This window comes from Trichoderma harzianum (genome assembly GCF_003025095.1).
Source record: "Trichoderma harzianum CBS 226.95 unplaced genomic scaffold M431scaffold_10, whole genome shotgun sequence".
In the NCBI taxonomy this organism is placed as follows: domain Eukaryota; kingdom Fungi; phylum Ascomycota; class Sordariomycetes; order Hypocreales; family Hypocreaceae; genus Trichoderma; species Trichoderma harzianum.
In genome coordinates this window covers 845,748-867,198 of record NW_020209258.1, presented here as the reverse complement: position 1 = coordinate 867,198, position 21,451 = coordinate 845,748, and the positions used below count along the sequence as shown (strand labels likewise).

Sequence of the window (21,451 nt, the reverse complement as noted above, 5' to 3'; positions counted from 1 at the left end):
ATCAAAAAGGCTTTCACATGCTTGGATTTATTGGGTGAGCATTTCCAGATAACTACGAGGTAAATACCTACCTGTATTATAGACCAGTAATACAACACAGCGTACGAAATAGACAGTGCATGCATGGCGTTACAGCGATACGGCAAGCTGCAAACTTTGAGGTGGGGCACCTGAAGCAGCAGCAGCAGGCTCAAGTACCTGAGTACTAATGTGGCTGCAGGGTTGAATTCAGCGGGAAAGAATTATAGCATGGAGGCTTGGAGATTACAAGTACTGCATACGAGGAAATGCAGAATCGATGATAGAAACTTTAGAGATGCTGATACAGAACAACAAGTACTCTCTACATCTCTCCAATCTGCAGATTCAACAACAGAGAACAAGCTGAGGCGATTACACATCAATGGCAATGTCACGTGATGGCATCCCTCGTCCGCATCTGGTCTAGTGCCGCTCTGCTGCCTCAGAGGCTCCAGCGAATTCCATGGCCGAGCGCATTGCTGGCTCCACCGGATCGCGACATCCCAACATCATCTGGCCGCGGTTGCTGGGCGGGATTTGACCTCGTTTCCATCGGCCACCATCGCAGTTCTGTGAAATCCATCAAACAGAGCGCCGCATCTACGTCTCCCCCGCGCGCGCTTTCCACAGACACTCTTTTTATCTCGCTACCGCATCTGCAGCCCCCTTGCCGGCTGCCGCTGTTTTTCCGGCCTGCTCCACCAATCCCAGGGTGCGAAGCTTCGCGCCAAACCGCTGACGTGCTGCGACACTCTGCAAGATGGGCGTTATTCGCAAGAAGACGGCGACGAGGGGAGGCGAGGGTGGTGTGAAATACGTATGCGACGTTTGTTCGTGCGACATTACATCTACGGTGAGTGAAGCCGCACCCAATTGGCATCGTCAATCCCCATCTCATGGCTCCAGCTGCTGACATAACAAAAGGTCCGTATCAGATGCGCCGACCCTGCATGTTCGGATTTCGACCTCTGTGTGCCTTGCTTCGGCAAGGGAGAATCTCGCAACGCCCACGATCCCGCAACACACTCGTTCCGCGTAATCGAGCAGAATTCGTTTCCCATATTTGACCGTGAATGGGGAGCTGACGAGGAACTGTTGCTGCTCGAGGGCGCGGAGATATACGGACTCGGCTCATGGGCGGATATCGCCGACCACATTGGCGGGTTCCGCGAAAAGGATGAAGTACGCGATCACTACCTTAAGACGTTCGTTGATCCATCCACCTTTCCGCTGCCCAAAAGATGCAGCCCCCATGACTGCGAACTTGCCAACGAAATCCCACGAGAAGAATTTCAATCTCGCAAGAAGAGGCGAATCGAAGAGCGAAGAGAGGCGTCTAAGAATGCGCCGGCTCTTCAGCCAAAGACGAAGCCAACGGCCAGTGTGCCCAGCTGTCACGAGATCCAGGGCTATATGCCTGGCCGTCTCGAGTTTGAGACAGAGTATGCCAACGAGGCTGAAGAGGCGGTGCAGCTCATGCAGTTCGACCCCGGTGATGGATTGAATCCGAGAACGGGTGAGCTTGAGCCCGAGATGGAGCTCAAGCTGACTGTAATGGAAATCTACAACTGCCGTCTCACACAGCGAGTGGAACGCAAAAAGGTGATTTTTGAGCACAATCTACTCGACTACCGGGAAAACACCAAAAATGAAAAGAGAAAGACCAAGGAAGAAAAAGACCTGCTGCAGAGGGCGAAGCCCTTTGGTCGCATTATGAACCACAAAGATTTCGAAGATTTTACTCAGGGCTTGCAAGATGAGCTGAATCTCAGGCAGGCCATTGCTCAACTCCAAGAATGGCGCAGTCTGCGGATAGGGGACCTCCGAAGCGGCGAAAAGTATGAAAATGAAAAGGCCAGCCGGATACAGAAATCCATACCTATGGGGTCCATGGATAGGGAGCGGTTGGCATCCAGCCAGCGCTCAAAGGCCCAACCTCCCCCAGAACCTCCAAGCGGTGCAGCACTTCTCATCGCCCCTGAGCTGCCAATACGCTCGGCACTAACCAATGGAGAAACGAATGGGGAGGACGTCAAGCTTTTGACCAATGGCCACACTAATGGGGTTAACGGCGTCAACGGCATCAACGGGGTCAATGGCCATAGCCCAAGCAAGCAGAAATATGTTCCACAGCCCATTTCAGGCGTGCAACCCTTGCAATTAACGCAAGAGAACGCCCCCGACTTGCATCTCCTCACACCAGAGGAGGCGAAGCTGTGCGAGGTGGTTCGGCTACAACCTAAGCCATACCTGATGATCAAGGAGCAAATCCTCAAGGAAGCCATCAAGGGCAATGGGACACTCAAGAAGAAGCAAGCCAAGGAGATTTGCCGACTAGATTCACAAAAAGGAGCTAGACTATTTGACTTTTTCAGCAACGCAGGGTGGGTTGGTAAGGCATGAGTGCATTGGGAATATCCGGGGCGTACGAAGTGTGTTTGTTTCCTTGAGAGTCCGGCGACTGGTGCAATTGCTTGATTTCTTTCCTTTTATTTTACAATGATGTATGATGGAGGACACCAATCACTTTCTGAAGTGGGCTTGGTGTGTTTGTTATGTGCGTATATATTTGTATAAGACAACGGAGTAGAAGGGGTACACGCAACAAAATACCCTTGAATCAATGATATTTTTTTTTTTACATTTCATCTTGGCTTCCCTTCTCTACCCAATATCCTACTGTGTAGTGAGCCAATGGGCCAATAAAGGTGATACGAGTCCATCGAAACGAATCGAAACAGCGCAAACTTGACTCTGAGAATGGCAAAGACCAATCCGTCAACCTGGCGAGCTTTTATTGGACGCACGGCCCCCACTGCCAGCAGATGCAAGCTAGCTTAAAATTGTTCCCTCCATACTCGTAACTGCCTAACGGCTTATACTTGCTCAGGCACACACACTCGGCACTTCATCACCAATAGAACGTCTCCTTCTCTTCACTCTCTTCCTCTCTGCCGCTGTCTTTATCCTCAAATAACCTCTGGGTTTGACACTAGAGAGCGTCGATCTCTTATATAAGCACAAGTATATGCGCGCATTTCGTCTTTTTTCAGCAAACAAGAGGCTTTTTCCCACGAGAAGCATGTCGAACGTTACTGTAGCGTCCATCAAGAGAGTGTCTGCGAAGACGCTCTCTGAGAAGATCCTGGCAGAGCAGGAGCAGGCGGAACCTAGCTTTGCCGTGGTCGATGTTCGAGATGTCGGTATGTCGTGACTTGGACTTCTTTTCTCATTTCATTTTCCCTTTTAATGCCCTGATTGGTGATGGTTACTTCAAACTAGTGGCATCTCAAAATTACAATCTTGATGTTGGCAACTACTAAATGCTGGAACAGACTACATCGGCGGCCACATCAAAGGCTCAACAAACATCCCCTGCAACAAAATCGACGCCCTCATGCCCACCCTCGTCCGCAAACTCAAGGACAAGAAGGCAGTCATCTTCCACTGCGCGCTGAGCCAGCAGCGGGGCCCCTTTGCGGCGCTCAAGTACCTGCGCGAGAGGGACGCGCAGCTGGCGGCGCTGGGCGAGGCGCCGCCACAGGAGCAGGAGGTGTATCTGCTGGAGCGAGGGTTTACGGGGTGGCAGGAGGATTATGGCGAGGACGAGAGGCTGACGGAGGGTTTTCGAAGGGAGATTTGGAGGTGAGAAAAGCGTATGAAGGGGGGTGGAGGCGTGGGAGATGATAGGGTTTATGAGAGCGCCATTTAGGGGGGTTGAATGGGCTGAGGCACGTTTCGTGGCTGTGAAGATGAAAGTATGGTGAGCTTAACGTGGTGGGTAGAGAACAAATGCTGCAAGCTCAAACATAGATAGGCATTGCATGCTGCTTTCTCCTTTTATCTGTTCCTTGGCTGTATCCTAGAAGAGAGTAATGCGTACATGGGCATCGGATATTCTAGAGACTTTCTCTCCAATCTGTCGACAATCTCATCGATTATTCCTTGTATGTTGGCGTTCTGTTTGCTACCTATATCAGGCGCTGAAGGATACTTTGTTCGAGGAAGGTTATCAATAGATGCGTGGGCTATAGTACGATGTGTGCTTTGGTACTACTACGCCATTATGAAGCTTTTGAAGTACCTACTAAAACAGCCTCAAATCTTAAACCGCCCATGCGTTTCAAGAGAGAGACGCCCAGGTGTAAGGTAGATTAAAGAAATATATTATAAGATAGGCCTCCACTCCATCCAGGTCTACATTCCCATCTCCCATCCTCTTGATCCGAAGAAATCGACAAATTTACAAAAATGCTTTGGTTCGAAGATTACGATAACTCGTCTTTCGAGGGTCCCTTGGTAGGGACGGAGATGGTTAACGCTTATCGCAACTTCAACATCGTCGCGAGACCTACCTATCTTATCATTGGCATCCTCCTCTTACTGACTTCATCCGTGGTCGTCGGGAGACGGGTGAATACGATTTACAATTTCATCTTTCCCAACCGAAATGGAGGGCCTGATTCGGATCAACCTCAGCCGCCGTGGTATGAACTGGTAGAAGAATATGCTGTGGAGAGTGAAGAGGAAGAAGAGAACGATAACTGGCTGTTGTCATGATGGAAGGCGTAAGTGATGTGGACTTTGTTCAATGCATCTAATACTTGGCTAACTACGTAGATATTAGCTGTTTCCCTACTTTTTCGTCGAGATGTTCCTCATGGCTGTCTTGGCACTAGATTTGGAGTTTACATGGCTTGGGCGTTTTTACTCTGGCGGCTCTATCGGTTGTTGGTTTTTAATTATTATGTTTTTTATTTACATGGCCAAAATTGGGATATATGGATTATATTTGGGGTTTTTTATCAGGATAGGTACGGTCTAGCTCGTGCCGCTCATGATGATGTCGTCTGGACTCTTCAGACAGGTATTCGACTTTCACATGAAGTGTTGCTACCAAAGTGTAGATGACGGGTGCTAGCATAATACAACGCAGAAATGCACAGCTGCAACCAAATAAATCACGCTGACATATTACCTGTGCTACAAGGCCCGTCAGCTGTCAAGACTCTGCGTTACAATGAGCATCTCAATAATGAACAGGTTTTAGGTTGACAAAACATATTCCTGAACTTGGCCATGTCTCCCCTGTCTGGCCATTACTGTACTTGATAGAGGGCTCCACCTGTGCCGCTGGCCTCACTAACAGGCTACCATACAAAATTATGGGGCGCCGAGTTTACTCACACGGGAAAAGTCTCGCCGGATCCAGTGCAGTAACAACGTGCCGCTGGCTTGTTTATCTTGACCTCTCCATTTTACTTTTTCTTCCTTTTCTTTCTTCTTTCTTCTCCCTTATTAATTTGTTCCGTACTCAGATTGAGAAGAGAACTTCTTTTCTTGTGTGTTCTCATCCTCAGATATTCTCAGCGCTCTAACCCACCCGCTGCCCTGCCCGCCGAGAACCCCGCGACAAAGATTGCCGATAACAAGCGATAAGAACCAACACGGCGACCACAAACACAACGCAGCTGGACACGATGGGATCGCAAACAGAGGGAGCGAATGGCGCAAAGGTGCCCGACGTTGTTGCCAGTAGGCCTACACCATGGCTCCTCATTGTTTGCAAACGCAGCTGACACGACGCAGATCTGGGCTTTGCGCCGGCCGTAAAGCTGTCGGGAGAATGGTCCGTCAACAGAGTGCTCGAGGAGATTCCCAGCGAGGCGCCTACCGAGGGCTCCAGCTCTCCGATTCCCTTCTTCCACATGCTTTCTCGACTCAAGACTACAAAGCGCGAGGGATGGAGGCGGTTTGGAATCGAAAGGTCAGTACTGGGAAGTACCGTGGCGTAGTTACTGAAGCTCAACGGCTAACTGGAGGGTTTACTGCAGAGGCGAGTCGATTTCTGATCACATGTATCGCATGTCTCTCATCACCATGTTTGCGCCTCCTGCGCTTGCCAAGAAGTTGGATCTTCAAAAGTGTATGAAGATGGCGCTGATCCACGACATGGCCGAGCTCTTGGTCGGAGACATTACACCAGTTGACGGCGTTCCCAAGACGGAGAAGAACCGACGCGAGGCCGAGACGATGGACTTTTTAACCAAGAATCTGTTGCGGAGTGTTGCTGGAGGCGATGTTGGGGCTGAGATCCGGGCGGTATGGCAGGAGTACGAAGACTCCAAGACACTGGACAGCCACTTTGTACACGACGTGGACAAGATCGAGCTGATGCTGCAGATGGTCGAGTACGAGAAGCAGGGCAAGGGACATGTGGACCTGGGAGAGTTTGCATATGTCGCTACCAAGGTTACTCTGCCTGAGATGAAGGAGTGGGCGGACGAGCTGCTCAAGGAGAGAGACGAGTTTTGGAAGAACAAGGAGCATGTCCACGGCGAGAAGGGCTTGGAGGGGGGCGTGTCTGCGGAGACGAGCCGTGGGCAGGACGAGTACTATGAGCGAAAATGATATTGCGAGGCTTGGTAGTTGTTGTGTTTTTTTGGTTTATTGTTTAAGAAGGGCGGCGAATTCACATTCGGGCGGGCATATAATAGAGAGCTTATAGAATTGTGTGTATGTGAGTGTGAGTGTGTGCTTGCATGTGGCATCTCTGTAGTTGGCTTTGCTTTTCAATCACGACATACAGGAAGCGTGAGTGAATGAATGATTACCGGTATCAAGCAAGCAAGCAATCAATCAATCAAACACGACGATGAATCCCACGTTGACATCTCAGATACTGATATCGATACTGATACTGATACTGATACTGTCACCATCTCGTGATTGCCCCTGGCAACACCTCTAGCGGCGCTGTTTGTGCCTGGTGACCACCCGCCGGTGCGTGTGGGGAGAATGTTTTTCTCCGCCAAACCACTAAAAGCCTTTGGCCGGGCGAACCGGATTGCTTCCATTGCTTCTGTTCATGCAAACGCACAAGCACAAGCACAAATTGTGTCAATTGCAGTCCCGCTCGAGTCCAAGCTCCCAAGAAGCGAGCAAGCAAGCAACTGAAGTGACCAGGGCTGAGAAACTGCGGAGGCTGGGGGCGAGACGAGCCACACTCACTGCGTGCGCAAAACCCACTTAATCATCGGTTCACTTGTCTCTCACTCACTCTCACCGCTGTCCAGACATTCCAACAAAGAAGCTGGGGAAAGAGAGACAAAAGAGCTCGAAAATTATAGTATATCAGTGGTTGAGCTTCCCACCGCCATAGTCGTCCCCCTTTTTTTGTGTGTGTCCTGCAGGAACTCGCCCACTAGCTTATCGAAGTGAGTGCTGCTTGCACTGCAGCCACGGGAACCTCACATATCAATTCCGGGATTGGCGATTGCGTCGCTGCCATATCCCTGTTTTTACTGAACTTAACTCTTCCTTGTCTTTGCCGCCGTGGGTTGCTGGCTTATCAGAGGCGCCACCTCCGCATTCCAAGGCGCAGCAGGCGAGAGGAGAAAAAGAGGGTGTGACAAAGTCCTTTTTTTCTTCCTTGTTCCCTGGTTTACAACGGTCACGAGGTGGGCGATAAGGAGCCAGGCAAGAAAAAAAAAAGCAACACATTTTCCAGCGGCTAGGCAGCACAGCAGTTGGCACAAAGCAGGAGAGCGAGAGACGGCACACCATCGCCAAAGTTACGGTGCGGACTAGAGCAGCGGCACGTCAGCAGGGCAGCGCCATTCATTCACTGCCTGTCCTGTGCGGTTCAGCTCTGCCCAGCTAAGGTAGAACGGCAATCGAGTTGGGGACGGTGAATCATTGGACAGCACAGCGAGGCATCGATCGATTCATTTCGAGCAGCCCTCCTCCATCTGCGGTACCGGCTCTTGCACCAGCCAACCGACGGGAGCGACTGCGACGCCGAGGCGGAGACAGACAGACAGACAGAGCGAAGACGAAGAAGAAGAAGAGAAGAAGAATCGACAGAATCATGACGTTCGCTTCGCATTACCACATGTCCGGCACGTTTCACGACGGCGTCCACCCGGGCCTGTTCCGGCCGCCCGTGTCGCCCAGCTCCAGCACCGACTATCTCTCGTCGTCGACCTATGCGACCGAGTCCTCCAAGCGGAAATGGAGCCGCAGCAATGGCATGCAGACTGGCAGCTTCTTTGAGGATGTCTACATGGACAGCGCCCCGAGAAACTATGCCCTCGCCGGCCAGCTTCACTCTCCCGTCATCGGCTCCAACCTAGACGACGCCGACGCCGCCATGGGCGAGAGCATGTACTCCGACTCCGACTACAGACGAGCCCTCGGCACGAAGCGATCGCGAGACGAAGGAGACGACGATTCCAGCGGCGGGCCGACGCCGCTCTTCACCCAGCCCGAACCCGAACAGTCTACACAATCTGGAAGCTGGGGATCATTTGCCTTTTCCACCATCGGAGGCGTCGTTGGCCGTGTGTGGGAGTTTTGCAAGGCGGGTGCCTTCAAGGGCTTTTACGCAGGAGGAGGCACGTCATATAAGATGACGAGTGCAGGCGTCAGCGTGGACGAGACGGGATCCAACAGCGATCAGACGTATTACTTCCAGGGCGGCTCTCAACAACAGCTGCAGCAGCAAAACTCACAACCGAGCCGCGACTATCACTTTGGCGGCCGAGAAAGAGGACGGCGTCTACATAGACAACTCCCTAAACGGGACCACTACAGCAACAACAACCAGAATGCTGGCTACGACTCTTCATACGACAGCGGTGCATCAACACCTACTGGTCCGGCGCCCAAGAGACGCAGGCATACAGAGAACGGAGGCGAGCTGGGCAAGAACTGGGTCATGATTCATGAGCCCGAAGCTGAGACAAGGACACCCCGAAGAATGCCCTCCTCAGCTCTCCCATCGCCGCGCCATCGTACCCAGCAGACGCCTGTGACCGACCGCCGCATGAGCTCTGCAAGCAGCTTCTCTACTCCCACAACCTCCAACGCTGCTCCTCTTCGCCCTGCCAGTCGTGCTGCAGGCCGTCCGGGTAGTCGGATGTCTGATGCCAGCTCCCTCAGGCCCCTGCAGTCGGCATCAGCGGCTTCGTTTGCCTCCTTCAAAGCGCCCAGCGCGCCCAAGCCGCCTACCCCTTCCCATACCCCAAGCAGGATCCCTGTCAAGGCCAACACTTCAGCCGTCCTCGCATCGTCGGCCGCGCTCTCGACCTTTGAGCAGGGCCGGAGGCGCCGACACACAGTCGTGCCGTCGTCTTCCGATCCGTCGGCCTCGTCTGGGCATCGCCGCCGCGGCAGCATAGCCTCAGTGGCTACCAGTAGGGTCAATGAGATTGACGCCAGCCCGCGACTCGACGCTGAAGCCAGGAAGCTGGCCGCTCGCCGCCAAATGGAGGAGCGCGACAACGACGAGCGCATGTCGGCCTTTAACAAACAACTACAAGACATGATTCGACAGGGTAGAGAGGCCCTAGGGACGACCATTGAGGTTGATGGCAGTTGGGAAGACATTTCCTAAACGGGATTGCCATTACCATCCTATTCCATTCCTTCACATGACGATATCTTTTTTTCTCTTCCTGTCTATTTATTGATTGATGACTTTCCTACTTCTCTTCTTCGCCCTCTCTTTTGTTTGCCTGAAAAGGCACTTATGACATTATGAGATTACAAGATGCGAAAAACGTATGAATGAGCTACACAGAATCTGCCTGGCTGTTGTTTGATTTGTTGATTTGGAGGCTTTACTGCAATTTGACTTTTTTTGCCTGGTCTTTTCGCTTTTTGTTTTGTTGCGACTCGGATGGTTGAATATATATTCTGCGGGCGATGCGGCAGAAAAAAAGGCATGGAATATTCACCACCATTCATTATTTTTACCATCACTGAGCCCCTTTAACGACCGAGTTGATACGGAGGAAACATTGTATTTTGGGGGTGTTTTCCTGTCCTGTGAAGGGCAACAACATGGGCTCTCCTCCCGCTAATGACTGACATGAGGACGAAAGGATATGAACGTGAAAAACACGGTGGCGGAGGATTTGGATTTTTGATAGCTTTAGCATTTTTAGCACAATGAAATAAAGTTACAAACCATCTTTTTATGGAATGTATTTTCACGACACTAGTTTTCGTGATCGTGATCCTTCACCTTGTGTTCGATGACAGCGGAGGAATCTATCCGGAAGGGAAACGAAAAAGACACCAGACTAGGTACTATAGTTTAAGAAGGGAGGTGACCAGTTGTGGCTGATGGCAAAAAAGCTGAGGTTAGACAAGAGACATGGCAAAAAAGAACCGAATAGGCGAAATGAGTTAGTGTGCTGGATTTTTCGCGTGCCCTTTTTAAAGCCACGCCGCAAAAGGTTCATTTCAAGACGCGGGACAGGCGACAGGACGGGATATTTTTAGTATGGGAGTATTATGTGCTAATGTATGTGCTCAGTGTGGGTGTAATTATAGAACTTTTCGCAAGTAGCTTGGCAGCTGGGTTATGAGACTTTGGGGGGAGTGTTGGGTCGTTTGCCTTTTTTTTCTTGATATCGCATACTTGCTTGCTTGGGGGTTTGTTTTTGGAGAGAGAGAGAGCCTGGTAGACTTTCTGAGTCTTTGCTTTTTATTATCCTGTTTACATATCTCAATTGAAGGATGAATTTGTTTACTAGATGTCAACATTAAAGCCTCTGATCCTTGCATTGAGTGCTTGCAGCAGTTCATGTTTATATTTAGCATCAACCTGTCAAATTCATCCACCGTCCACCTCGTGCCACCAACCTTGGCACTTTCAGGAAAAGACATCTGCCACGCCCAATTTTCCAAGACATTTTCTTGTGATACATACTAAAAACAAGGACCTAGAACCTAGAACCAGGAAGCAAAAAGCGAAGAGCGAAAAAGCACTGCCGCTAATTGCAGCTAGAAGAGTAAAGCTATATTCCTCCCTTGCATATCCAAAAGTTCCCCTCTATTTCCGTCGTCGAGTCTTGATTCTCTCGCCCCTTTCTCGGGTTCTAGCCAACCCTTGGAATGACAATAGTAACCCCCCCCAAGGAAAGCTATACGAGAGCGATAGGATAGTGGAGGCAGACAGCTACCTAGTTAGTATTCGGCACAGGCAGCTCATCCCCGAGCTTGTCAAGACTTTGACAGCTGAGGAATTAGGAAGAGCAGGGGGGCGTGTTGCCGGTGGCGTTGTGAGACATTTCGTCCAAAAAAAGAAATCCGAAAGAAAAAAAAGTAAATACCACGATACCTTTTTTCTTTCCTTTTTCTTCTTCTTCTTTCTAGCTAGACACCCTGAAGGTGTACGCAGTAAGCGAGTACTTAACAAGGGATCGTCCCCAGATTCTCGTGCCCTTTTTTTGATCCTCTTCGGTCGCAGATCAAAAGTTCAGACGACACACTTTTTATTTCTTTTTCTTTCTGAAGTGAAGATCCTTTTGTTTAGAAGGGTCAATTGGTCAGAGCACAGATCGCTGCTTGACGCGGATCTACGACGAGGCGCATATAATACATACAAAAGATACTTTTACAAACAGCCATGAAGGTAAGTTATGAATAACACCTCTTCCATTCCACACAAAACCCTCCCAGAGATATAAACAAAGAAGAAGAAAAACTCCAATTAACAACCAATCGAACAAAATAGTTCGCGACTCTCCTCTTCCTTCTCCCAGCCGTCCTCGCCCTCCCAACCGAGCAGGCGCAAGACTCCAACTCCATCGATCCGAACCGCAAATTCCGCTGTCCCGACAAGGTCCAGGGCTTCTGCTCCGCGTCCAACATCAAATCGGGATGCAGCTCAGACGGAAAGTTTCATTCCGAGGCCATGGACACATGCGGTGACTGTGCATGTGACTGAGTGGTGGTGGTGACGGTGGTTTGGTGGTATAATCATAATACACGGATGGGTTTATTGCGCTTCTTGTTTTGTCAATGCTGCGAGTTTGATACGAGTTCCTTGCCAGCTGCTTTAATTACTGTCAGTGGAAAATGTAAATTGAGCATCAGTTTATTATGCTTGTCTTATAGCATGTGAACAACAAAGTCTACCTCAGGCATCTCATGACTAGCTCAAGAACATATTTAACTTTTCCTTATCCATCGAACAACAAAACACTCGTAATTTAGCAGGAACCTTCCCTCAAATGATCCCATAGCTACACCAAGACAGATCCATCAGCATCTCAGAATCGCGAGAGCCTTGCTCAAGGTGTCGATCTCCTTGGTCAGCCGCTCTCTCTTCTCTTTCACTGCCAGGTCCTCTCCAATAATCCTATCCAGCTGCTCTGCCGTCATCCGCATGACCACATTGTCCGAAAACACCGCAAGAGGACCGTCCTTGTCATGCAGCAGATAGTAGTCAACCGCCTGCTGACAAACCGCGTCCATAAAACGGTGTCGCGCAAGGTCATAGTACGTATGGAGGTTGTTATTGAAAGTCATCATCCTCTCCTCGAATGAAGACGTTGGTTGCCCCCAAGGCAGCGTGCCATCACATTGCTGTGAGCCAGGCTGTTGGTCATTGAGCTTCAGCTGGTTGAATTTTCCTTCAAAGTGGAGGTCATACGGGATGGTTCGAGACTTAAACTCAACATCTAGCAGAAAGTCAAGATGCCGCATTGCTCTCGCATATCGGTTCACCAGGTCGCGCAAAAGGAATGCCCAGAGCTTCTCAAAGATAACAACATCACGGCAACAGTCTTCCAAAGTTTGGCGTATGAAGTCATGGACAAGCAGCACAGCGTTGGAGACGTGCGCATGCGCAATGGGTCGCCACTTTCTACTTTGTTCAATGAAAGCAACCTGCAGTACTACAGAGGTAGGCTGGTGAAGTATGTTAGACATATCGCATGCCGCTCAAGAATTCCAATTGACAACCTACAGATCCCCACCCTAAGCCTCCAGCATTGATATACTGCTCTTGGATGTACTCCAGAATGCCGCCTTCCTTGGGCTTTGGGCACCAGTATAAGTTCGAGACAATACGACCCAGGTCATCATCAGCGAGGTTTGGAATTTGGAAGTGAATTTTCTCATCATATAAGACGGATCGACCCGGTGGATGCAATTCGTCGGGCATCACAGAACCTTCAAAGCTTTCTAGCTGGTTCTCAGCTACAAAATGCTCGGATTCGGTATAAAACTCTCTCGCATGTCCCTTCTCAAACATGGTACGTGAGAATGCCTCGTTGATTGCACGGATTTGAGTAATTAATCTTATCTTGGGGCACTCGTAACTTGTTTTTAGGCCTATAAAGTGCGCAGTCAAGAGGTACTCTCGGATTCTCATGAATGTCGAAGCAATCTTGCCAACATGCGCACGTTGATCCATGTCGGCGAGAAGCCCCCGACTCATTTCGAGATTCTCCATAATCTCACTCTCGATAGCTGGGAACTCTGCGCGAGCTAGGTTCACCGAGAGGCGTTTAATGCGGACACGGAGTGTTGAGATACCCAGTCTGTTGAATGTGATGGTGTTCCATGGAGCTTGTTCAAACAGAGACAGCTCCTGCTGATGGCGGTTATCCATATTGCCAGAGGTGTCACCGGCGCCTAGAGTCTCGACGACGTGGTAGCCGAGGGGTAAATCTCGCCGCTCGCCGTTGACGAGATCGCAGAGAGCCGCCTTGGTTGCATTATCAACGGCAAGATCTGGCTTGGTGAGGATAGCCAGAGTCCGTTTCCCTGGTGGGTCAGCTTCAGCTGCAAGTTGGAGAATCTTTTGGTTGATCATGTCGCCATTGCAAGGAAGCACGGCGAGTATAATGGTACGGCTGTCATGAATGTAACCATTCACCATATCCTTCACCAAGTCAATATCCGACTCAGTCGTCAAGCCCGGAATGGCAGTCTCGAAGATGCCCGGAACATCAATGACCGTGACATTATCAGCATCTGGACCGCTGATTTCGATCTTGAGGACATCCAGGCTAAAAGCGCTGCCTCTGTCTCCTTCATTCTCAGACAGCTTAATACCCATAACTTTGGCGGCCTGCAAAGATTCCCGTTAGTCTTGGCTTCAGGATAATGTGACAATGAGGAAGCGTGATAGAGATGCTTACATCTTTAAAGATTTTTGGAAACTCGTCAGAAAGAATCCTGTACGTCGATCGTCGAAAGTCTTCGACGAGCTCCTCACGCTCTGGAGATGGGTTGTGTGGGATGATGGACACCACTGCGCTCTCTGTAGATTCTCGTCGGCAGACAATTTCTGTGGCATGGCGAGTGCCCCGAGTAGCCGAACGCGGAAGCTGAAATCCCGTCAAGGCCTTGAGAACGCTTGACTTTCCAGCACTCTGGTCCCCGATCACGACTATCTACAAGCGAGTTAGCAAAATTTGTTCAACCCGTCAACCTTGTTGGGATATCATGAGGACTGACCTGAGGCAGAAGCGCGGGGTGAGATACACCCAATGCACGAAGCCTGTCCGCAATTTCCAACATGGTTTCCAACATGGATGGAATCAAAAGACCCTGGCCTGGCATGTCTTTGTTGAAAATGGTGCCCATGTTTGAAGTTGTCTCTTCCAAGAGGAGTTGAGTTCACCAACGGAGGAAGAGTTGAAAAGTTCGAAAAAGGGGAGAATGGGCCAACGCAATTATCCAATGGGGAAGAATGTTATTCCTTCAAAAGTCCCCGAGGGTAATTCGGCGAGTTCCCAGCCATGTTTGTTATTTCAGCTGGCAGACGGCTGCATAGGTTGGGTGGCTGTCGTGCCAGCTGTCAGAGAGTTGTAGATGCTGATAGGGCGAGTCGTGGGTACCACATCCATGGTTTGGTGTATGATAGAGAGAGGATAGACGAAGCGGCATGTAGATGGATACAATTTTAGAGTGTGAGAGAGAAGAGATGGTTAGGATGCAGATGAAAGGAGGAAGATGGAAGTTGGACGATTTGATAGAGCAGGCGATATGCTATCAGGGAGGTACCCAAGAACATGGACCATATACTGCAGTTATCTTGAGCCAATGACAACCCTGATCTATCTTCTTGTCAAAATGCACTCTTACAAAGGGTGATCAAGCCAATTGTCATGATTTCCGATGATAACCATCGAAGTTACAAGCTCAATATCATGATTCTCTGCTTCGACGATCACGCAATCGCCGGTTACTCTCGTCTCAATTGCTTCTTAATAATCTTCGGCGAGGGGACTCATACGCCGTAACCCACTCTTTGATATAAGCTGATAAAACGCCTGCATGTAGATCTATTCACCTGCGCCAATTAACCAAGAATCCAAGTAGTTTTGCACCTGTATAGTCTCTGAAATGCATATCAAATCGTGAATTCCTACCTATTGACGTCGGCTGCAGGGTAAGTCTTTTCTACTGCTCCGACGCCGGATGTGCCCCTCCAAAAACGTGCTCGCCGGTGACTCCCCCCACCACAGCTTCCCGCAAGCAGCGGCACTTCTTTGGCTAACAGGCGCCACCAACCAACCATATAACAAACTCCATCAAACTTTTTTTTCTTGGCTTGTGGGATTGTAGAGCTGTCGCCGTTTTTTTCCTCAAACAAGTCAATCAATCACCAATTGACGTTATTACAATCATCATGGCTCCCCAACGTGCTTTGCTGCTGTAAGTCTCGACTACAATAAGAAAGGAAATAAGAAGAAGACGAAAAAAATTACTCCAAATGCCCCTCCCCCACTAACAACGTCATGATAGCGGCTCCGGCTTCGTCGCCAAGCCCACGCTCGACATTCTCGCCGAAGCTGGTGTTGAGGTTTCCGTTGGTGAGCAGCTCATTGCCCAAAGAGATTCAGTTCGATTCGACTCAGCTCGTCTTGTTTCTCTTCAAGCATCAACTCTCCACTAATGCCTCTCCTCCTCAGCCTGCCGAACTCTCGAAAAGGCACAGAAGCTCTCCCAGGGCGTCAACCTTGCCTCTGCCATCTCCCTCGACGTCAACGATGAAAAGGCTCTCGATGCTGCCGTCGCCCAGCACGACCTGGTCATCAGCTTGATCCCCTACACCTACCACGCCGCCGTCATTAAGTCTGCCATCCGAAACAAGAAGCATGTCGTCACCACCAGCTACGTCTCAGACGCCATGATGGAGCTTGACCAGCAGGCCAAGGATGCCGGCATCACCGTCATGAACGAGATTGGTGTAAGTCGTGCTTGTACTGGGATGATGGAAAGATGCTGAGAGATTGCATAGCTTGACCCCGGTATCGACCACCTCAGCGCCGTCGACACCATCAACAATGTCCACGCCGCCGGCGGCAAGATTCTGAGCTTCAAGAGCTTCTGCGGAGGACTGTAAATATGCCAAGCATGCGACAATTGGGGATTTTTCACTAACACCTTTTCAATAGTCCGGCCCCTGAAAACTCAGACAACCCTCTTGGATACAAGTAAGCACAGCAACAAGTTCTCAATCCACCTCTTTTAATAGAGATCGCTAACGATGCGCGAATTCAAGGTTCTCCTGGTCGTAGGTGACCCCATCAGCCCGGAACTCGATATGACATCCGAAATATCCACCCAGCATTTCATAGAGATGCGCCCTTATTCAATTTGGTCTAACCTTGATATAAATAGATCCCGAGGTGTTTTGCTTGCTCTGCGAAACGCTGCCACCTTCTGGGAGGACGGAAAGATCGTCAATGTTGCCGGTCCCGGTCAGTGATTCCCGCCATGCGCTACTACTACATCCGCCGTCTTAAAATGGCAGTATATGAAAAATACTAACACCATTACACATAGAATTGATGGCAACTGCTAAGCCTTACCACATCTACCCTGGTAAGTCTACTTAACTAACTACTCACCATTTACAGCGCTCTAACAATCCCCAGGCTATGCTTTTGTCGCTTACCCCAACCGCGACTCAAGCATCTACAAGGAGCGCTACAACATCCCCGAGGCACAGACCATTATCCGTGGAGTAGGTACCGAGCCACTCTCACAGGATTATCGTGATACTAAAATTCTGTGTTTCAGACTCTGAGATATGCTGGATTCCCCGAATTCATCAAGGTCCTCGTGGACACTGGCTTCCTCAGTGACGCTGAGCAAGACTACTTCAAGCAGCCCATCCCCTGGAAGGAGGCTACCCAGAAGCTTCTCAACGCCCCCTCATCTAGCGAGGCCGATCTCGTTGCCGCCGTCTCATCCAAGACATCTTTCAAGGACGCCGAGGAGAAGGACCGCTTGATCTCTGGTCTCAAGTGGAGTATGTTTCCATCCCCCTATCGCTCTGACACAAGCTGTACCATATTACCTGGCACACCCACTGGTCACGGTAAGTAGTGGAAGAAATCGCTAACCTCGGATCACAGTCGGCATCTTCTCCGATGCCAATATCACCCCCCGCGGAAACCCCCTCGACACCCTCTGCGCCACTCTCGAGGAGAAGATGCAGTACGAGGAGGGCGAGCGTGACTTTGTCGTAAGTCTTTAACCCACCTTACATCAACGAGACACAGCACACGTTAACATCAACCCCCTATAGATGCTCCAGCACAAGTTCGAGATCGAGAACAAGGACGGCAGCCGCGAGACCCGAACCTCCACCCTCGCCGACTATGGCGCTCCCATCGGCTCAGGAGGATATCTTTCCATGGAAAAGTTGGTCGGGGTGCCAGCGGGTATTGGTACGTTGCAAGATGAATTTACCCTCATGTGCATGCTTGCTTCATGAGAAGGCGAAAGAAGAAAAAGAGAAGCACGGAAGAAGGGGAATAGCTCACTAATTCGTGTTTGCCACCAATAGCCGCCAAGCAGGTCCTCGACGGAACCCTGTCCGAGAAGGGTATCGTTGCTCCCATGACCGCCGAGATCAACAACCCGTTAATTAAGGAGTTGGCCAAGTACGGGTAAGTTTTAGTACATTTCTTTGTTTTACTCCCTATTGCCCCCCCTTCTCTCCCTCTCTCCTCAGCGATTACGGCGACAAGAATACTAATAAGCTTGTGCCAACTAGTATCGGATTCAAGGAAAAGGTCATCAAGCACAGTGCCTAAGTGGTTGAAAAAGTCGCATGTGTGGCGCTATGTGGGATGCCTCGGTAACCAAAAGGCTATGGAGGAAACCAGCTGAGCTCAGCTAGCAGCAACATTCGTGCTTGGGGTGTCTCACGATAGCCTATAGAAATTTGAAATACTACCCATTTGGCTAAACTATTCTCGCTTTACACATTGTTGATTGCAGTGATCCATGTTGAAGAGACTCTCGGTGGCCGGATAGGTAAAGCAAGAACCGTAAACTGCTATCTCCAACAGCAGACTTGTGAATTAACGAAGCCAAGTGCCTTAACTTGCATTATTATACACGCTACCAAGTACCTTGCAGTAGTTCTACACAAATGCTAGTAGTTCTACATAAATCTACCCCCAAACGATTTGTCACAAGGCTCTACACGCAAACGATGTGTCACAAGGCAACCAAAAACTCGAATCATGTCTGTTCCATTGCAAGTGGAGCAACGAAAATTCTCTTCTATTTATTTGCATGCCCAAAAAAACAACTACAACAGCCCACACCAAAGCAAGCCATCGGGCGATTTTCGCCTTGTTTTTTCTGTTGCATGTAGATGCTTCTAGACCACCCAACCCTATCCTTCTTACTCTGCTCTGCAGCCTCATTACCACCCCTTGGGGTAAAGCAGGTAACTTTCTCAAATGGTATATCCATTCCAATGATTCCAAGAATAAAGAAAAAGAAAGAAAAGAAAAGTGTATAAACAGGAAAGGAAAGAGAAAGGAGACAATAAAATAACATGACCAGATTCGTCAATCGTACAACCCCATATATCCTGAAAAAAGTAAGGGTACAATATAAAAAAAAACGCCCATCGCTCTGATGAATGTACATATATACATGGGTAATGGTATATGTTCCGTGAGACAACCAGGAGTAGTAGTCTCTTCTCTCTAATAATGAAACAGCTCTATCAGTCTTTCAAAAGTGATCCGACATCTTGCAGCTGCATCGATGTCGCCAGAGGAGGGGGCCCTCCCCTGTCTATTCTTCCCCAGCCTGCTCCCCAGCTAGGCAATTCTTGTTGCGCGTATTGTGGTCGGAATCGTGACGAGCTCGCCCCGCCCGGCGCCATAAAGCCGTCCGTCAGCGTAATCTCGTCCGAGCCGGCGTTTTCGTGAAAGCTGCTGGGGCGACGGCTAAGGGCAATCTCGTCCGTTCTATCGCTTCGGGCCTGAGATTTCCTGTTTCGTCTCCGCCAGAAGCGTGTCCTCTGTTCGGATGGATCGTGTTGGGCGAATATCTCGGGGGACTCCATGATGCCAACCCGAGGGGAGCGTCGGCCGTTGCCAAAGGTGCTAATACCGTGCGCTCGCGGATAGAAAAACCCGGCCGGCCGGCCACCGCTGAACGGATTCCACGGCCGCAGTCGAGGTGAAGTAATGTTGATACTGCCGTTGCATCCGGCGTTGTAGCTGGTGCGGGCCTCGCCCGAAAGTTCCTCCAACGTCATCCCCTTTGTTTCCGGTACCAAAAGCGAGACTAGGGTGCCCAGAAGCATAAAGAGGGCAAAAAGTTGCAAAAGGCGATTCAGGTGTGGCGAGCATTGGTTGCCCGAGCAGTTGGGAGGGGAGTCCTTCCTCAAAATCGGGATACTGATGACCTGGGCGATAATGGCGCCAATCTTACCCGAAGCTGCGGAAACGCCGTGGCCAGTAGATCTGTATCGCGTGGGATAGCATTCTCCAGGGATAATAAAGGTAGTCGTGTTGGGGCCGGCGTTGAAGAGAAATTGAGCAACAATGTAGAGGGCGAGCATCGCGCCTTCGCTCAAGTGGTGAAAGTAGAAACCGAGGATGCAGAAGATGACAGTGAGCAGGAGAAAGCCGCCGAACTGAAGGGGCTTGCGGCCGACGCTGTCGATTGTGAAGACGGCGGCCCAGTATCCAGGAATGGACCCGGCACACGCGAGTATGATCATTCCAACGGCTTGGTTGTACAGTTTGTGATACAGTGTACGTCCGGTGGCATAGCCAATGGCACTAAGGACCATGGTATTATTCAAGCTTAGACCGTAAAATGCGAGGTCCTAATCATTGTAACCAGGTTAGTAAAAATGAGCGACGGGGAGAGCCGAATAAAAGAGTCGAGACGCACTAGAAAGAACCACGACATGGTTGTGCCAACGAGTACTTTGAAGTTTTTCAACTGGCCAAAATAGGTCATCACGTCTGGCCACGAAGCCGGCGGCACATCGAGTGGTTGCTCGGTAGTCATCGTCCCCGATCGGGATCGCTTCATGGAGCCAAAGTCGCCCTTTGGCCGGCTCGACACGTAGGCTCGGATATCGGCATCAGCTTTTTCAATGTCGTTTTGGATATCAAAGGTGTAGCGAGGTGTCTCAGGGATGGTGATACGATAGTACAGGGCCAGGACGGCAGGGATGGCCCCAACGCCAACAATGATTCGCCACGATCGATCAGCGGCCTCCCTGCATGCCAAATCGCAGGCTCCTTCGGCCGAAATGTCGATATAATGTTTCTTGAACGCCACTGTAGTGATAAGCGCAACAATGGCGGCTAAAAGCTGACCCAGGCCCTGCATGGAGAAGACAGCAGCCATCATGGCCCCACGCCAGCGTGTCGGCGCAAACCTAGACACAGTTAGTGATTATGCTGGGAGATGCGACATTTCGGATAAATTCCGTACTCTGATGTTATGACTGAAGAAAGGGGGTAATCGCCACCAATGCCGATGCCCTGGAGCCGCGTTAGTTTTGTTATGCCGCGGAAGAGCGGGATTGAAGGGGGTGGGTGGAGGTCTTGTATACCATCATGACGCGCCAGAATACCAGCAAGCCGGCAGCACTAATCGTGGGACTTGGAGACGCAAGTGCACAGCCAAATGTGCCAATAATGATGATGATGAGCTCAATGCCGTACATACGGCGTCGGCCAAGCGCACTAAGCCGCAGATTCCCGTCAGCACAACCCATTCCAGAAAACCAGTTCCTCCATCATGTTGGTGCCAAACTTACTCGGCAAGCCAGCCAAAGATTATCATTCCCAGCACAATGCCGCCGCTGGTCGAGGCCTTGAGCGCTTGGTTGACAGGATCGGGTAGAATTCCGTCGTTGCCCCCGTAGCCATTGAGAGAGCTATCGCCGCTGTAAAAGACCAGCCCAAGGAGGGTAGTAATGAGGTTGATGGCGAAGATGTCGTAGGAATCGAGAAAGAATCCAGCTCCGGCGACCAGGACGGCTCGGACATCTAAAGTTGGGTCAGTCAGATACAAAACTACATTTTTTGCAACCCTGTTGACAACCAGTCGCAACTCCAGGGCTGGTGAGTTGGGACGTACGGTAGAATCCAAAAGGGACCTTGTCAATCTCGGACAAGGCCAGGCGTCTCCGCAGATTGGGATCGGTAATGTGTGAATAGTCGTTGTAGAAGTTGTGAAAAGCATTGTTGCCGCCATACGTGTGGTGGTCGCGGCCACGGATTGATGCTGCTGGCGGCGGCAGCATCTCGCCATCGATGTAGGAAGGCATTGCGGATGGACGTTGAGATGATTCAGTTGGATAGCAAGGACGAGCCCTGGTTGCCGCTACGGAGAA

General features: G+C 50.3%; 10 protein-coding genes across 10 annotated transcripts; 8 read left to right on the top strand and 2 right to left on the bottom strand.

Moving 5' to 3' along the window:
* The first annotated feature begins 521 nt into the window (after nucleotides 1–521).
* Nucleotides 522–2,643, top strand: M431DRAFT_148302 (hypothetical protein). The gene is made up of 2 exons (XM_024912775.1): nucleotides 522–874; nucleotides 946–2,643. Exons 1-2 carry the CDS (start codon nucleotides 782–784, stop codon nucleotides 2,422–2,424), a joined length of 1,572 nt encoding a protein of 523 aa, XP_024771979.1. The 5' UTR covers nucleotides 522–781; the 3' UTR covers nucleotides 2,425–2,643.
* A 460-nt stretch (nucleotides 2,644–3,103) lies between these two features.
* M431DRAFT_91272 (hypothetical protein) lies at nucleotides 3,104–3,670 on the top strand (the record flags this gene model as incomplete). Its single annotated transcript, XM_024924244.1, has 2 exons — nucleotides 3,104–3,224; nucleotides 3,357–3,670. The coding sequence occupies 2 exons, from the start codon at nucleotides 3,104–3,106 to the stop codon at nucleotides 3,668–3,670; spliced, it is 435 nt and encodes a 144-aa protein (XP_024771978.1).
* Nucleotides 3,671–3,787: 117 nt separating this feature from the next.
* M431DRAFT_215376 (hypothetical protein) lies at nucleotides 3,788–4,207 on the top strand. Its single transcript, XM_024913498.1, has one exon. The coding sequence runs from the start codon at nucleotides 3,905–3,907 to the stop codon at nucleotides 4,172–4,174; it is 270 nt and encodes an 89-aa protein (XP_024771977.1). The 5' UTR covers nucleotides 3,788–3,904; the 3' UTR covers nucleotides 4,175–4,207.
* A 65-nt stretch (nucleotides 4,208–4,272) lies between these two features.
* On the top strand, nucleotides 4,273–4,581 carry M431DRAFT_538976 (hypothetical protein; the record flags this gene model as incomplete). Its single annotated transcript, XM_024921044.1, has 1 exon — nucleotides 4,273–4,581. The coding sequence occupies one exon, from the start codon at nucleotides 4,273–4,275 to the stop codon at nucleotides 4,579–4,581; it is 309 nt and encodes a 102-aa protein (XP_024771976.1).
* A 684-nt stretch (nucleotides 4,582–5,265) lies between these two features.
* M431DRAFT_510483 (hypothetical protein) lies at nucleotides 5,266–6,653 on the top strand. The gene is made up of 3 exons (XM_024919489.1): nucleotides 5,266–5,556; nucleotides 5,611–5,788; nucleotides 5,856–6,653. The coding sequence occupies exons 1-3, from the start codon at nucleotides 5,502–5,504 to the stop codon at nucleotides 6,430–6,432; spliced, it is 810 nt and encodes a 269-aa protein (XP_024771975.1). The 5' UTR covers nucleotides 5,266–5,501; the 3' UTR covers nucleotides 6,433–6,653.
* A 1,238-nt stretch (nucleotides 6,654–7,891) lies between these two features.
* On the top strand, nucleotides 7,892–9,418 carry M431DRAFT_91210 (hypothetical protein; the record flags this gene model as incomplete). Its single annotated transcript, XM_024924235.1, has 3 exons — nucleotides 7,892–8,484; nucleotides 8,572–9,061; nucleotides 9,119–9,418. The coding sequence occupies 3 exons, from the start codon at nucleotides 7,892–7,894 to the stop codon at nucleotides 9,416–9,418; spliced, it is 1,383 nt and encodes a 460-aa protein (XP_024771974.1).
* Nucleotides 9,419–11,440: 2,022 nt separating this feature from the next.
* Nucleotides 11,441–11,761, top strand: M431DRAFT_7726 (hypothetical protein; the record flags this gene model as incomplete). The annotated part of the gene is made up of 2 exons (XM_024922554.1): nucleotides 11,441–11,446; nucleotides 11,549–11,761. 2 exons carry the CDS (start codon nucleotides 11,441–11,443, stop codon nucleotides 11,759–11,761), a joined length of 219 nt encoding a protein of 72 aa, XP_024771973.1.
* A 317-nt stretch (nucleotides 11,762–12,078) lies between these two features.
* On the bottom strand, nucleotides 12,079–14,346 carry M431DRAFT_91263 (hypothetical protein; the record flags this gene model as incomplete). Its single annotated transcript, XM_024924241.1, has 4 exons — nucleotides 12,079–12,726; nucleotides 12,785–13,894; nucleotides 13,965–14,219; nucleotides 14,284–14,346. The coding sequence occupies 4 exons, from the start codon at nucleotides 14,344–14,346 to the stop codon at nucleotides 12,079–12,081; spliced, it is 2,076 nt and encodes a 691-aa protein (XP_024771972.1).
* A 1,021-nt stretch (nucleotides 14,347–15,367) lies between these two features.
* Nucleotides 15,368–18,045, top strand: M431DRAFT_510479 (hypothetical protein). The gene is made up of 14 exons (XM_024919488.1): nucleotides 15,368–15,486; nucleotides 15,577–15,644; nucleotides 15,744–16,021; nucleotides 16,073–16,173; nucleotides 16,230–16,268; nucleotides 16,337–16,348; nucleotides 16,456–16,535; nucleotides 16,621–16,659; nucleotides 16,713–16,801; nucleotides 16,858–17,089; nucleotides 17,196–17,305; nucleotides 17,369–17,510; nucleotides 17,630–17,732; nucleotides 17,840–18,045. Exons 1-14 carry the CDS (start codon nucleotides 15,461–15,463, stop codon nucleotides 17,877–17,879), a joined length of 1,359 nt encoding a protein of 452 aa, XP_024771971.1. The 5' UTR covers nucleotides 15,368–15,460; the 3' UTR covers nucleotides 17,880–18,045.
* Nucleotides 18,046–18,808: 763 nt separating this feature from the next.
* On the bottom strand, nucleotides 18,809–21,385 carry M431DRAFT_7723 (hypothetical protein; the record flags this gene model as incomplete). The annotated part of the gene is made up of 6 exons (XM_024922552.1): nucleotides 18,809–19,924; nucleotides 19,993–20,488; nucleotides 20,545–20,594; nucleotides 20,666–20,798; nucleotides 20,873–21,104; nucleotides 21,196–21,385. The coding sequence occupies 6 exons, from the start codon at nucleotides 21,383–21,385 to the stop codon at nucleotides 18,809–18,811; spliced, it is 2,217 nt and encodes a 738-aa protein (XP_024771970.1).
* Between the last annotated feature and the right edge of the window lie 66 nt (nucleotides 21,386–21,451).

Excerpts from the sequence above, each read along its gene's own strand:
- M431DRAFT_148302 (XM_024912775.1), top strand. The coding sequence starts at position 782 with ATGGGCGTTATTCGCAAGAAGACGGCGACGAGGGGAGGCGAGGGTGGT. Across the intron at positions 875-945 it reads CGTGCGACATTACATCTACG|GTCCGTATCAGATGCGCCGA; the intron begins GTGAGTGAAGCC and ends ACATAACAAAAG.
- M431DRAFT_215376 (XM_024913498.1), top strand. The coding sequence starts at position 3,905 with ATGGGCATCGGATATTCTAGAGACTTTCTCTCCAATCTGTCGACAATC.
- M431DRAFT_510483 (XM_024919489.1), top strand. The coding sequence starts at position 5,502 with ATGGGATCGCAAACAGAGGGAGCGAATGGCGCAAAGGTGCCCGACGTT. Across the intron at positions 5,557-5,610 it reads GGTGCCCGACGTTGTTGCCA|ATCTGGGCTTTGCGCCGGCC; the intron begins GTAGGCCTACAC and ends GACACGACGCAG. Across the intron at positions 5,789-5,855 it reads AGGCGGTTTGGAATCGAAAG|AGGCGAGTCGATTTCTGATC; the intron begins GTCAGTACTGGG and ends GGTTTACTGCAG.
- M431DRAFT_510479 (XM_024919488.1), top strand. The coding sequence starts at position 15,461 with ATGGCTCCCCAACGTGCTTTGCTGCT. Across the intron at positions 16,022-16,072 it reads CCGTCATGAACGAGATTGGT|CTTGACCCCGGTATCGACCA; the intron begins GTAAGTCGTGCT and ends GAGATTGCATAG. Across the intron at positions 17,090-17,195 it reads GATCTCTGGTCTCAAGTGGA|TCGGCATCTTCTCCGATGCC; the intron begins GTATGTTTCCAT and ends CTCGGATCACAG.